Raw genomic sequence first — 12,409 nt, forward strand, 5'->3', positions numbered from 1 at the left:
GTTTCTGAAAAACCTTAGGTTCATAATCTGTTACCTTACCCAGCCAAGGAGAGAGTGAAAAGCGACTGATCTTTGCATCAGTTCCCAGCGACTTCAAGGCGAGAGTTACGCGTCCAGCGCTCCCTGCAGGCGACGCGGCGTCCTGCTACCCGAGATCGCGGCTCGGACCTACCGCCAGAGGGCGCTGCGGGTGGCGGGCGGCGGGCGGGGCGCGGGGCAGGCGGAGTCCAGGCTAGGGCTGCGGTTTGCGAGCGTGAGGCGAGCTTGGTGGGACTGTAGCGGGAGTCCAGCCGGGACTGTCGCGCGGGCTGCGCCGGCAATGCCGCGCCCGCGGGCCAGGCTGTAGCGGGGCTGCGGCCGGAGCGCACGCGCCGGGCAAGCGGGCCATGGAGGTGGTGGACGAGACCGAAGCGCTGCAGCGCTTCTTCGAAGGTGAGAGACCGCGGGGAAGGCTGGGCGACCAACCTCCTTACTCTAGGACAGGACTCCCATGGGGTCCCCGCCATGCAAGGACCCCCAGAAAGCCTCCTTTGGGCAGGAACTCTACTCCAGACTGGCAACAGCGAGCTGAGTGGCGAGGAGATTGGTAGTCTCCAGGAGGTGTCTGCCCATGCCCGTTGGACTTGGGCTTCCTGTGTGCCTTCAACACTTCACTGGGGATCGGTTAACTTCCATGCTAAGCCCTCTTTGGAGCCTTTCGGGTCCTGCAGTCCCACTAATTGGTGACACTCCAATCCTCGGCACACTTCTCCACCCTGCAAATCCTGTATTCACTTTACTGCTACTCCATCCATGCCAGGCTTCATCTATCCTGGACTTCCCATACCCTTTAAGATTGGGACCCCAGTCTTAAACCCTAGAAGTTGGGACCTCCTGACTGTGCTTCCTGGAGGTTGAGACACCCTTGGAGACTGTGATGCCCTTTGAGGCTGTCACCTGTCTTGGACAATGCTGCTTCCTCCTCTAAGACTGAAATTCTCCATTAAACAGCTACTGCTTCCCTGCCTGGGACAGGGCCCTCCCTTTAGTACGCTTTCCTAGAGATGGCACCCCCTTGAAGCTGGCATATCCGCCACCATCTACCCCAGCTCATGGAGACCTTCACGGTGCTGTAAAAGGCACCCCACCAGTCCCATGAGACTCCTCAAGACTGGGTCCCTCACACCTGACACAGGAGTTATGTTTCTCCCGCACCAGGAGTGACCTGGTCCCCCTCACCTTGACCTGACTCCATTGGAATCTATGCACGCCCCGCTATATTTTTTCCTGAACCCTGCACTGATTTTAGAGTCTGTTCCTAGTCTAAATACCGCCCGGGCTTTCCTGAGCAACTCCTGACCCTCTTCCAGGACTGCCCCTCCCCCCTGAGAGCTGGGTTCAGGAGGGAAGGGACCGGTGTGGGAGGGGGAGGGGAGGTGCAGGCTGACATCTCCCAGCCTGCTGGGTTTCTCAGACCCTCACTGGAGCATGAGGCCAGGCAGTAGAGCTCCTTTTGTATCTATCCCGGCTATGTTGGGAGCCTGGTCCCTGACCTACCTTTTTGCTAGCCCCTAAACTAGCATCTTGCTTCTAAGTACGGGAAGAGCCTTCCACGAGCAGAGCCTGTTGCCCTGGACATACCAGGCTGGAACTATGAATTATGGGATGGAAGTCAAGACCCAAGTGTAAAGCCCAGTGTCTAGATTTCTCCAGGCAAGAGGCCCTTTCTGGTCTCTGTGTCTTGGAGAACCACAGAATGGACTTTCGTCCACTCCTGCTTTCTGAGCAGCCCGGGAGAGGACAGCCCCGCGTCTTCACCCCAGGGTTCTGAGCGCCTGGCTCGAACAAGTCCTAAGAGGTCTCAAAATGCTAGGCGTGGACTGGATACAGTGATCCATAACCGAGGCAGCTGGGCCGTCTGAGGGTGCTAGACAACACCCTCAGTCCAGGAGCTTCCTTCCTGAGCGTAGGTTACAAGTGCTCAGGGACTGTGGAGACCCTAGGAGAGGGAGGTCAGTGGTCCGTGTGGGACACAGGTACAGACTGAGGGTGTCTTGTGCCTGTTCAGTGTCTAATGACCATGAAGCAGGACCCCTTGATTCCGGAAGGTATCTGCAAGCTTCTGCCCCCACCCTACCCCCACCTGGGCTCTGGGCACAGGGGCGGGCCTAATTGGCCTGGGCTCCTCTCTTCTGAGCCAAACTTTCCCTCCTGGCCTGGGGAGGGGGGGGGGGTGGGAGGCTGACGCCACAGCTTAGCCATGCGGTTGCCTGGCAGGGAGGCTGTGCTGCTCCCTCCAGAGAGATAAGAGGAGACTCAAGAATGTCAGTGGGGAGCAGGCGGGGTGCGGGGCCTGCTCAGGAGGGCTAGGCTTCAGAAGTGTCCCAGAGCCTGGGAATAGGGGCAGGCTGGGTGGGCACTTGGTGCAAGTCCTCTAAGGCTGTCTGGGAGGGGAAGGCGTGGCAGGGAATCCGTTGGGTGGTGAGATGGAGGTTCTCCTTATGAGGTGTAGGGGCCTGAGGGAGCAAGCACGGACCTGTGGTGTGCTCACAAATGTGAGACCCACTGAGGAAGTGGAAAGCCTTGTTTTTATGGATGCGATGTGTCGTTCTCAGCCCCTGGTGACAGCGTATGCTCTCGCACTCAAATGGGACCCTTGAGCCTTCATCCGGATTCCCACACGGCCTCAGTCATTCCCTCTGGATAGCGAGCAGAAGTCTCCAGGGTTTGGGTTCTGGCCTGGGAGGCAGAATATCTCTTGCTGAAGGGGCAGTCTTGAAGAATCCCTTCTTCTGCCATGGCTCTCACTAACTCAGCACATAGGGGCGTGTCCTGCCCTGCTCTGGGCAGGTAGTAAGATTGGGGGCTAAGGCGCTTTGGGCCTTTGGTGGGAGGCTGGGACAGAGCGTCCCCCTCGAGGCTGGTACAGCTGGGTCCCCGTGACTGCTCAGTTAATCCCCTGGAGATAGGCACTAGCGGTTCAGAGTGGAGGGCATAAGGCCTGTAGCGAGCAGACCCTCTGGGCAGGATGCATTGGCTCCCAGCAGGTAACTGGGTATAGGGGGTGGTCTGTTTCTCTTCACCTGAATGGTGGGGGCCCTGATCTCTTAGAGCCCGGTCAGGCCTGGAGTAGGACCGTGTTCCTAGGCCTTGACCAAGACCTCTAAGGGTGGATTCACGCTGGGCCACTGAGAACTGTGTGACCCTAGGCAGGGCCTCTCTGGGATCTTTTTCTTCACCTGGAACATAGGAGTCAGTGGCAGAGGTCTCCATGGTGCCTTCATCTCTGATGAACCTTCTGTCCCAATCCTGTAGAGTACGAATAGAAGACTCGGGGTGGAGGTCTTGGCGATCGTGCTAGGGGCTCATGTTGTCTAGCTAGTGCCCCTAGAGCAGTTTTATGGTGCCTGTAGGGTTGGATACTGAAGGGAATTGGGTCTCCAGCAGATTTTGAACAGGCCACTGGGAGTTTGGGGGCCGATACTGGTCTTTGGAGCCTCTAGGGCTGGAGGAGGAGGCCTGAGTCTCACCTTTTCTAAACCGGAGGGTGAGTCTGGACTGATACTGTCCTCTCTGGCTTGTTTTCCTGCTAGGGTAAGTCAGTGGACCCGAGTAGGAGCTTCTAATGCGATCATTTTTAGACATCCAACAAACACAAACTCCTGGCCTCTGATAGGACGAACAAGGTAGACTGCAGAGTTCCCGGTGAGAGGGCCAGAATGCACCCATCTCCTAGGGGCCAAAACAGAGGCTCTGAGAGACAGTTAGCTGGGTAGCCTAGGCTGACTTCAGTCCCCGGCTTTCTCCTCTGCCATCAAGGTTGTGTGAGGACAACCAGTTGGTGACAGCATCCAGAGGGCAGGAGTGTCAGGTAGAGGCTACCTGGTAACTCAGGAGGGTGGACACCACCCACCATCTGCTTGCTGGACTGTGAGAAAGGGGTGGCTCTATGGCCTGTGTCACCTGTCACTGGTGATGCGCCGAGGATCAGGAGGGTAGGGAGACATCAGATGCAAGCTCTCCTAATTCCCTCAGATTCTGTTTCCTGGGGAAGAGACAAGAGGCCTCCTGGGCCTACCTGGAACCTACCCCCAGCCCCACTCAAGACTTATGTCTGTAGTGAGCTGATGTCTGGGCCCACCCTTCAGACCCTGAGCCAGGTAGGAGGGGAGAGATAATGGAGGGGGTCTGACTCATCCCCATGTCTCCACACCTATCACAGAACCACACAAAACAGGGCAGCAGGAAATGCTCCCTGCCAGTAGAGACCATGATCGATCGTTCCATCTATATGTAACAGGAGCCTTGGGTGGAGATGTGTCATGGAAAACCACTCTCTGGGAGTGGCTAGGGTTATATCAGGGGTCAGGAGAGTTGGTTACCAGCCCCTTGGTCCTGGGCCTTTCCTCAATGTGGAGGAGGGGCTGAGCAGAATACCCCTTGAGGTCTTAGGCAGAGCCGAGAAGGCTCTTTGGGGACAGACCACTCTGGGTAGAGTGGCATCTCCCTGGGAGGCCTGCCCAGACAACTCCCAAAGGGTTACAGCTCTGGGGGGCCCTGGCAGCAGAGGCTACTGGGTAGCCAGCAAGCGAGGCTGCTGATTGGCTGTTGCCCTTGGACTTTGCCCTCCCTGATAAGGACAAAGCAGAAATCATTAACTGGATTATTAACTGGGGTGGCCCCACCCTGAGTAGGCAGCCTGCCATCCCTTCCTCCTCCTCCTCACAGCCTAGGCCCCAGGCATCCCTCTGCACCTCAGTTTCCCGCTGTTGGGGTGGCTCCTCTCCCAGCTCAAGGTCTCCAGCCATTACCACTGGGTGTGTGTGGCGTGTTGATCAGGGGCTGAACAGCTGATGCAAGGATTTTTGTGTACTCACTAGTGGGCAGTGGGGGCTGCAGCTAGCCCTGTTATCCACATGGTCTTCCTCTTGGGTTGTCACCACAGCTGACTGGGCTCCATTGTCTCAGCTTTCAAAAGGCGGTGCAGCTGGACTAGTTAGTTAGTGGTCACCTCCCAGAGCTTCTGTGTAGGGCCTAGGGCCTATGCCCTGCCTGCATACCAGCCCTATTTAACCAATAGCTCATGGGCTCACACAGCCCCTTTGCATGGTCTGCAGTAGGTGGCAAGTGCCCACCCTCGGAATCGTTGATCCACTCGTGCAGTGGGTGATGCCTCAGACTTGGGCTCAGGTTTCCGACCTTCACCCTCTCTGAGAACCTCCACGATGAGGGCAGGCATCATCTGTGAGTGTACTCTGTGTGCAGGCAACTGTACTGTGATAGGCTTGGCTTTACTTTGTCTGGGACAGGTCTTGGTCTTGTCACACCAGTTAAGTCTGTCTCTTCCTCGGTCTGGGAGATGTGGAACCTGTTCCGTAGAACAGAAAGCAACTTGGTCTTTGCCTGTGGGACATCTGGGCTGCAATGCTCTGCAGATGTTCTCCCTGCAGCCCTCGGCACAGGGGAGAGAGTTTGTAAGACCCCTTTTCCAAGAGGGAGGAGCTGAAGGTGATGAGCTGTGCTCACACAGGGTAGCCACAGGAGCAGGAGTGGGATTCTGAAGGTGATGAGCTGCGCTCACACAGGGTAGCTACGGAAACAGGAATGGGATTCTGAACTACAGTTGGAGCTCTCCTAGGGAAGGTAGGGAAGGGGATCTCATTGCATACTGAGCAGCCTGACCCGCTGGTCACCATGATACATGATGTCCATCCAGCCCTCTGGACCACACAGCCCTCACTCACATTGTCAAGGCTGCAGAGAGTGAGCAGGGAGATCCACAGAGGGGTCAGAGGAGGAGTGAGAAAAGAGAGGGGAGCAGAAGAGGAAAGCGCCTGGGTGGGGCAAAGTTGGCTCCAGAGCCCCGGCTTGCCTATATGATGCTTGACCTGTCCTTATCCCTGGTGTTCTGCTTTCCCTTTACCTCTGGATAGGGTTTGTGGCCTTTAAACCACCCTTTAAGTGAGGCAAGGCATTGCCTTTCTGGGGGACTTGGGCAGTGACATGGATTTGCTCAGTCCTATCTATTTCCAGCTACAGCTGGTGGAAGGGTCTGACTTTGAACTGTGGGGAGAGGATAGAAGGAAAGAAAAGGGGAGAATCTTCCGCTGGGCGACCCTGACCCAGGAATATGAAACTGTGTCTTGGGAGGTGTGGCAGTGGGTCCTGCTGTAGGCCAGTTGTAAGCATGCTGTACTTGAGATGTGCCTTGGAAGTATGCTGAGATATAAACCTGACCCGAGAGGTGTGTGCCTAACAGACTTTGTCACTACTGCCTTGCACCCTTGACTACAATGAAAGGCCTGGGGGATGTAGCTGAGGTGGTAGAATGCTTACCTGGCATTCACAAAGCACCATCCGAACCGCCCCACCCAGTCCTTAAGCCTAAGCCACAGTTGCCTGTGTTTCCTCCCAATTCCGTACCGGGAAGAAAACAGTCCCGGCTACACCCCCAGACGGCCTTCGGAGACCCTGCTCTTCTAGGGGATCCAGAATCACAGATTGCCTTGGGCTACAACTACATCCTCCCTTGGTCCCTACACAGCCATCATTTTCTGTTTAGGATAACACAATCTGAACTCTGCACCAGGATGCTCCTGAAGCCAACCAATCTGTAGCCAGTTCTTAGGAGACCCACACCATTCCCAGAGACTTGCCCTTCACTTTGGGGGCACAAGACTCTTGACTCTGGGGGCAAAGAGAGCCCCACCCAGTGCTTTCCCCCTTTTTCACAGTAACCAGGTGGGAGGATCCTGCAGCACGGAGAGCTTGGCTCTCCATCAAGTACTCCTGTTGACTTGTGTTAACACACCAGCATGACCCCTAAGGGTACACCCCAAGAGATCTGCAGCACACACCTGCATGTTCTACATGGCCCCCTTCATTCTTTCAGGAAGGTTTCTTCAAGCCCCCAATGTGTGTCAAGCACAGTGCTAGGCTTTAGAGACAGAAGAAACATATGCCCCCTGCCACATGCATTTGATACTCTAAAGGACAAAGTCAATTGACAAGTTAATGCAGCCCCCCCACCTTTATATAGGGTCTCATGTAGCTCAGGCTGCTCTTGAACTTAGTATGTACCTGGGCATGACCTTGAACTTAATGTTCTCTTGCCTCTACTTCTGAGTGTTTTAGATTTACAGACATGATCCACCATACACAGTTATTTGGTGCTGAGGATCAGACATCACTGCAGGCAGGCTGCAGTGCCTCTTCTGGGGCTCTGGTGAGAAGGTGGGGGAGCACTGTCAGCTGTGACTTAGGCTTAAAGATTGCTGTCAGGTGTGACTGCTGGGCTCAAACTGACTGAAAATCAGATGCATCCATGCAACAAGCTGCTTGCACAACCAAGTATCCGAACTGCAGGCATTTCATGGAGAAGGTTCTAGTCTTGCCTGGAAGCTTGAGCAGCAGGGCCAGCAATCAGTTCTGGGTATTAATGAAGATAGAAAGTCCAGGTCCAAGGATTGTGACAACCTACTGTGCCTTGCTGCTGTGAGGACTGATTGGAGCTTGTAGCTCAGTTCATACTGGGAGACCGGCCATGGCACTGGGGGTCCTCTGTGGCTGAGTGGCTGGGGAGGGACTGCCTGGGTAGGCTGGAAGGAAGGCACAGAAAGCATCCCCACTGGTGTGTGCTGTAGACGCAGTATGACAGTGTGGTCACATACCTGGAGGGACTTAGGGGCAGACATGGGCCCTCAGAAACCCAAAGGTGCGGGAAAGCTCAAAGGCACCAGCAAAACTGCACTACATGGGCAGAGGCAGGAAGGAGGGCAGGAGCGGAGGAGAGACACTTGAAGGGAGGAGCAGAGCGGCTATGTTGACTGAAGATAGCTCTCTGGGGGTGCCTGACCCCCATGCACACTTGGTAGAGAAGGATGCAGAGGCTCAGAGAGGTCAGGGAGCCACTCTGCGAATAAGGAGGGCAGGAGCGGAGGAGAGACACTTGAAGGGAGGAGCAGAGCGGCTATGTTGACTGAAGATAGCTCTCTGGGGGTGCCTGACCCCCATGCACACTTGGTAGAGAAGGATGCAGAGGCTCAGAGAGGTCAGGGAGCCACTCTGCGAATAAGCTGAGGCCCATGTTGGTAGCCAGGCCTCTGAGAGGAGCACAAGGACACCAAGGTAGGACGCATGTGACTCAAGCCACTGCTAGAGTCAGGGGACCCTCAGACTCAGACACCTGACGTTGACACTCAGGGTCTTGAGCCCTGGTGCCCTGGCTACCCTGAGTTCAGATCAGCCCACCCGACCCGTGGCCACGTGGCTGACGGGATTTCCGCCATGTTTGAGGCATGAATTGACAAGTGCTCCATTGACGGGGCAGGGGAGGGGGTAGGCAGGGCACAAGACTCCCACTGTGCTATGTCCCCACCCTCCCCACCCCCCAGGACAATGGCCAAGACTCAGCCAGCAGCCACAGCTGGTCGGGGGGGGGAGGCATGGAAAGGGCGACAGGGAGGGTCCAGGGTGGAGGGACCACCTGGGTCCCTGCCTGCTCGCCTCCTGCACCTGGCTTGGGTGTTCTCATCCCCTTGTACCCAGATGAGTAATCCTAAAAGGAGGAGAAAAGGGGAAGGCTGTTTTCCCACAGCCTGGACCCTGGCCTGCCTGGGACGAAATGGCATCTGCATCTGGCTCTTGTTTCCAGCAGGTAATAAAGGGCCTCATTAGTGTGGAGCCCCTGCAGGACAATGTGGGACATGGAGAGGCCCTGTCTAATCCTGGCCTCTAGGTCCTACATGGCCTGTCCAAGGTCTCCAGGCCTGGTAAGACCGCCTCTAGACCCTGGCTCATCATCTTGTTCATTCACTCACTCTGTGGCTAGTAATCTTGCCTGCTGTATACTGGGATTCTTAGATTGCAGGAGCCATGGCCCAGTTCCTGCCCCGGAACTGTAGGCAAGATAGCACAGTCTCTCCCCTGTGCAATAGAGGAAGGTGGCCTCATAGGAGAGATGGTCTTTGAAATTGGAAGTCAGATTATGGGCACTTTCTTACCTTCTCCAGGGAGGTGCGAGCCAGCCTAGGGAGCATGTAGACAGCCTGAAGGAAGAGGGATGAAGAGTCGCGGTGGCCACTTGGGCTGGGATTTTGGATAATAAAAACCTACCAAAGAATGGGAATTGGCTTTCTCTGGTAGAGGCTACAGCATATGCAAAGGCCCTGTGGGTGGTGTGTTTGTCCTTGACAGGAAGGAAGCAGGAGCTGGGTGGGTTTCAGAGAGTGGCACAGAGGAGTCAGAAGGCAGCCAGTGCCAGGCTTCGGACAGCTGAGGGGCTCTGGCTTTATCATTTGCTGGGCAAATTTGTTGGAAGATTTAAGGAGGACAGACACTGATTGGTGACATTGGGGTACCACTGTCTGGATGTGGGGCCTTGGGTGGCCTGTGGTAGGGCAGTGGTCACTTTCCAGGTGGTCTTGAGGATGGGGGAGGGGGTGACATGTTTCCTGTCCTGAGTCTCCAGCCCTGCAGGGGCTCCTAATTGGGATCCAGTGTTCCTTGACTCTCTTGGCAGTAGGGCAACTCTCCTAGAGTGTACCTTGAGGATGTGTCCTCTCCTGGGCCCCTGGGAGGCTCTGTTCCAACCTCGAGATCCCCAGGCTCCCACAAGCCTCCAGGACAATAGAGATATGAGGGTTGCGGGCTAGCAGGGGACCCTCGCCGTGCCTGGGCAGTGTGTGGAGAAGACAAGGCTTACACGGAGCAGGAGGAAGGGGGTTCCTGCATGCCTCAGGAGGCCTCAGCTTCTCCCCCTCCAGAGCCCAAGACCCACCTCACCCTGCCATCAGCCTCCTCCCGCCTCCGTCCTCCCGGACCCTGGCACGAGAGGGTCCCTCCTCCCCTAGCCACATCTGGTTCTTGTTAGGGTCTCCCAGGATGCCTGGGCCCGAGGCCCCCATCCCCCAGGGGAGGTGGACAGGAGGATTAGGGGTGATTAGGAGTGCTCCTGGCCAGGGAAGGAGGGGCCCAAGAGGAGGGGCTGGGATGGTTATAAACAGCAGTCCATGACCGCGTCAGCCCATCACTCACCCAAGGTGCCAAGTTCAGTCTCAAAAACCTGCTGCTTCAGCAGCTGGCGCAGAGTGGGGGTGGGGCTCTAGGCTCTCCCCTCTTCTTCAGAAACCCTTTAGCAATGCTGTGGGGCGGGGACCAGGCTGGGAGAAGACACAGAAACTTTGGCTGCACCTTTCTCCTCAGGGTCGGATTGGCTCATTTTTCTGTGTGGCTTTGGGGTGAGGAGTGATCTTCCTGAACAATGGACAGAGGTAGTAGCAAGTTCATGGGACTGACTGAGGGCCAAAACGCAATGTGTAAAGTACTTAAATAGTGCCAGACCTGAGAGCATGAGCCTCCGTCATTGTCATCAACATAGTACGAATTCTGGGCTGGTAGGCACTTCATAATGAGCTGCCATCACCAACAGTGTCACTTTCCCCATTGTTAATGATGGGTTGGTAGGATTAAGTGACACATTGCCCGTGAAGTTGGCAGAATGCCTCATATATAGTAAACTCAGTGATGAACGTGGCACTCGGTAGGCACCCAATCACTGGAGCTGTGGCCACCAGAAATGAGTGAGGTGGAATTGGAGCTTGAGCAGACAGACTGGCCATGGACAGCCCCACAGGGTATGGCTGCACTGACCATGCATGGTGGGCTGGTGCCCTCTATTCCCAGCTGGAGTGAGCCTGGGTGGGGGTCAGTAAGAAGCCCTGGCCTGTGGCAGCCCTGGCCTGTCGCAGGCAGCGTGTGACTCCTAGGAAGGCTTAGCCGCTCATGCTCATTAATTCATTAATCACCTAAGCGGGGCTCAGCATTCTTCAGATGCCAAATGGGGCCAGGGAGGGGCCTGGGCTGGGGACCCAGAGACCCCAGGGTGCTGGGGTTCGGGAGGTGAAGACAGCCCCTCCATTTGCAGAGCTCCCACTGAATGTAGGGCATTTTATGATCCATATCTTTACAGCTTTACAGCCATCGCAAATGCTCCAAGAAACAGCTAGTCACCCCCCATTTTCCTAAGGATACTAAGGCCCAAAGAGAGTATGGCTCTTTGAGGTCACACAGCAGGCTGAGTTGGGTGGGGTTTTTCCTGACCAGTCTGAGCCATGTTCCCGAGACTCCCCGGAGGAAGGACTCAAGGTGCTAACCCAAGACTTGAGGCTCGAGCTCAGTGGTTCACAACCTTTCTAATACTGTGACCCTTTAATACAGTTCCTCATGTTGTGAGGACCCCTAACCATAAAATTGTTTTGTTGCTACTTCATAACTGTAATTTTGTTACTGTTATAATCATAATGTAAATATTCTGATATGCAGGACACCTGTATGCAGCCCCCGTGAAAGGGTCATCCGACCCCCTCAGGAGTTGAGGATCACTGTTGTAGAGGGTCGTTCCTGCCTCAGTAGAGCTGGCCACTGGGTGGGGTGTCCTCTGCTATCAGGGTTGACACATCTCTCACGTCAGCCCCCTTATCGCTCCTCCCTTTGGCTGCCTCACTCCTTGCCCCACAAGGTGACCCTGGGACAGGGAAGGCCATCGCCACCCCCTCTCTTTCCTTGCCATGCCCAGGAGCCCTGAATTGCGTTTCTTTGTCCTTCCCCGTCATGGGGCTGAGGCCAGGGGAGGAAAGCGGGCAGGCAAGCCGGTGGAGGGTACAGGAGCAGAGTGCTGGCCACCTTCCCTTCCTGTGTGAGGCCAGGACTTTCTGTCCTCTCTCATTCTCTGTCTCCTCTGGAGAGTCGGGGCTGAGCTCCCCACTTCCAGCACAGAGGCAGTGGGTCCAGCCACCAAAGATGGGCCACACTGGCACTACTGATCCTGATCTCCAGCTCTCCCTAAAGCTGGGGCCTGGGGCGTGGTGGTTCCTTGAATTCCTGGGCTCCAGGATGTGTGCTCAGACCTCAGACCTCCTTGTGCTCAAGGCTGGGTCTCCTGGAAGGACAGAACAGGAAAGTCATTCTGGGTTTGTGCCGCGGGGGTGGTAAGGCCTCCCTTGCTCCTCGGGGCATTCTGTAAGATAGAGGGACAGATGACAGGGATGGAAATGAGCCTGTCACATAGTCAGAGAAAAGATGTGGGAGGACAAAGGTGGCTTCACTCTCTCCAACCATACGCATTAAGCCTTTGACCCCCGGAAAACAGGTATCCTTGAGGGCTGTGGGCTCTAGGCCTGGGATCTTATTTTTAGAGGGGCATCAGGGTGGACAGGACCACACATAGAGGGGAGCTGGGTCATGTGTTTCAGAGCCTACCCTGAGGAGGGCCGGTGGGCTCTAGGCCTGGGATCTTCAGAGAGCTGTCTCAAATCCAGCTGCTCCTACTTTGCAGGCCATGACATCAGCGGTGCCCTGGAACCCTCCAATATAGACACCAGTATCCTGGAGGAGTACATTGGCAAGGAGGACGCCTCTGATCTGTGAGTCA

The 12,409-nt window shown here is 55.8% G+C and overlaps 1 protein-coding gene across 1 annotated transcript in view; it reads left to right on the top strand.

Annotated features, from left to right (window-relative positions):
- The first annotated feature begins 263 nt into the window (after positions 1-263).
- Positions 264-12,409, top strand: part of Myrf (myelin regulatory factor) — a 31,487-nt gene continuing 19,341 nt past the window's right edge. The window contains 2 exon segments of the mRNA XM_013114476.3: positions 264-432; positions 12,314-12,401. Coding sequence (XP_012969930.2) covers positions 387-432; positions 12,314-12,401 — 134 coding nt within the window. The 5' untranslated portion in view covers positions 264-386.

Source organism: Mesocricetus auratus, unplaced genomic scaffold (assembly GCF_017639785.1).
Source record: "Mesocricetus auratus isolate SY011 unplaced genomic scaffold, BCM_Maur_2.0 Super-Scaffold_4256, whole genome shotgun sequence".
NCBI lineage: Eukaryota > Metazoa > Chordata > Mammalia > Rodentia > Cricetidae > Mesocricetus > Mesocricetus auratus.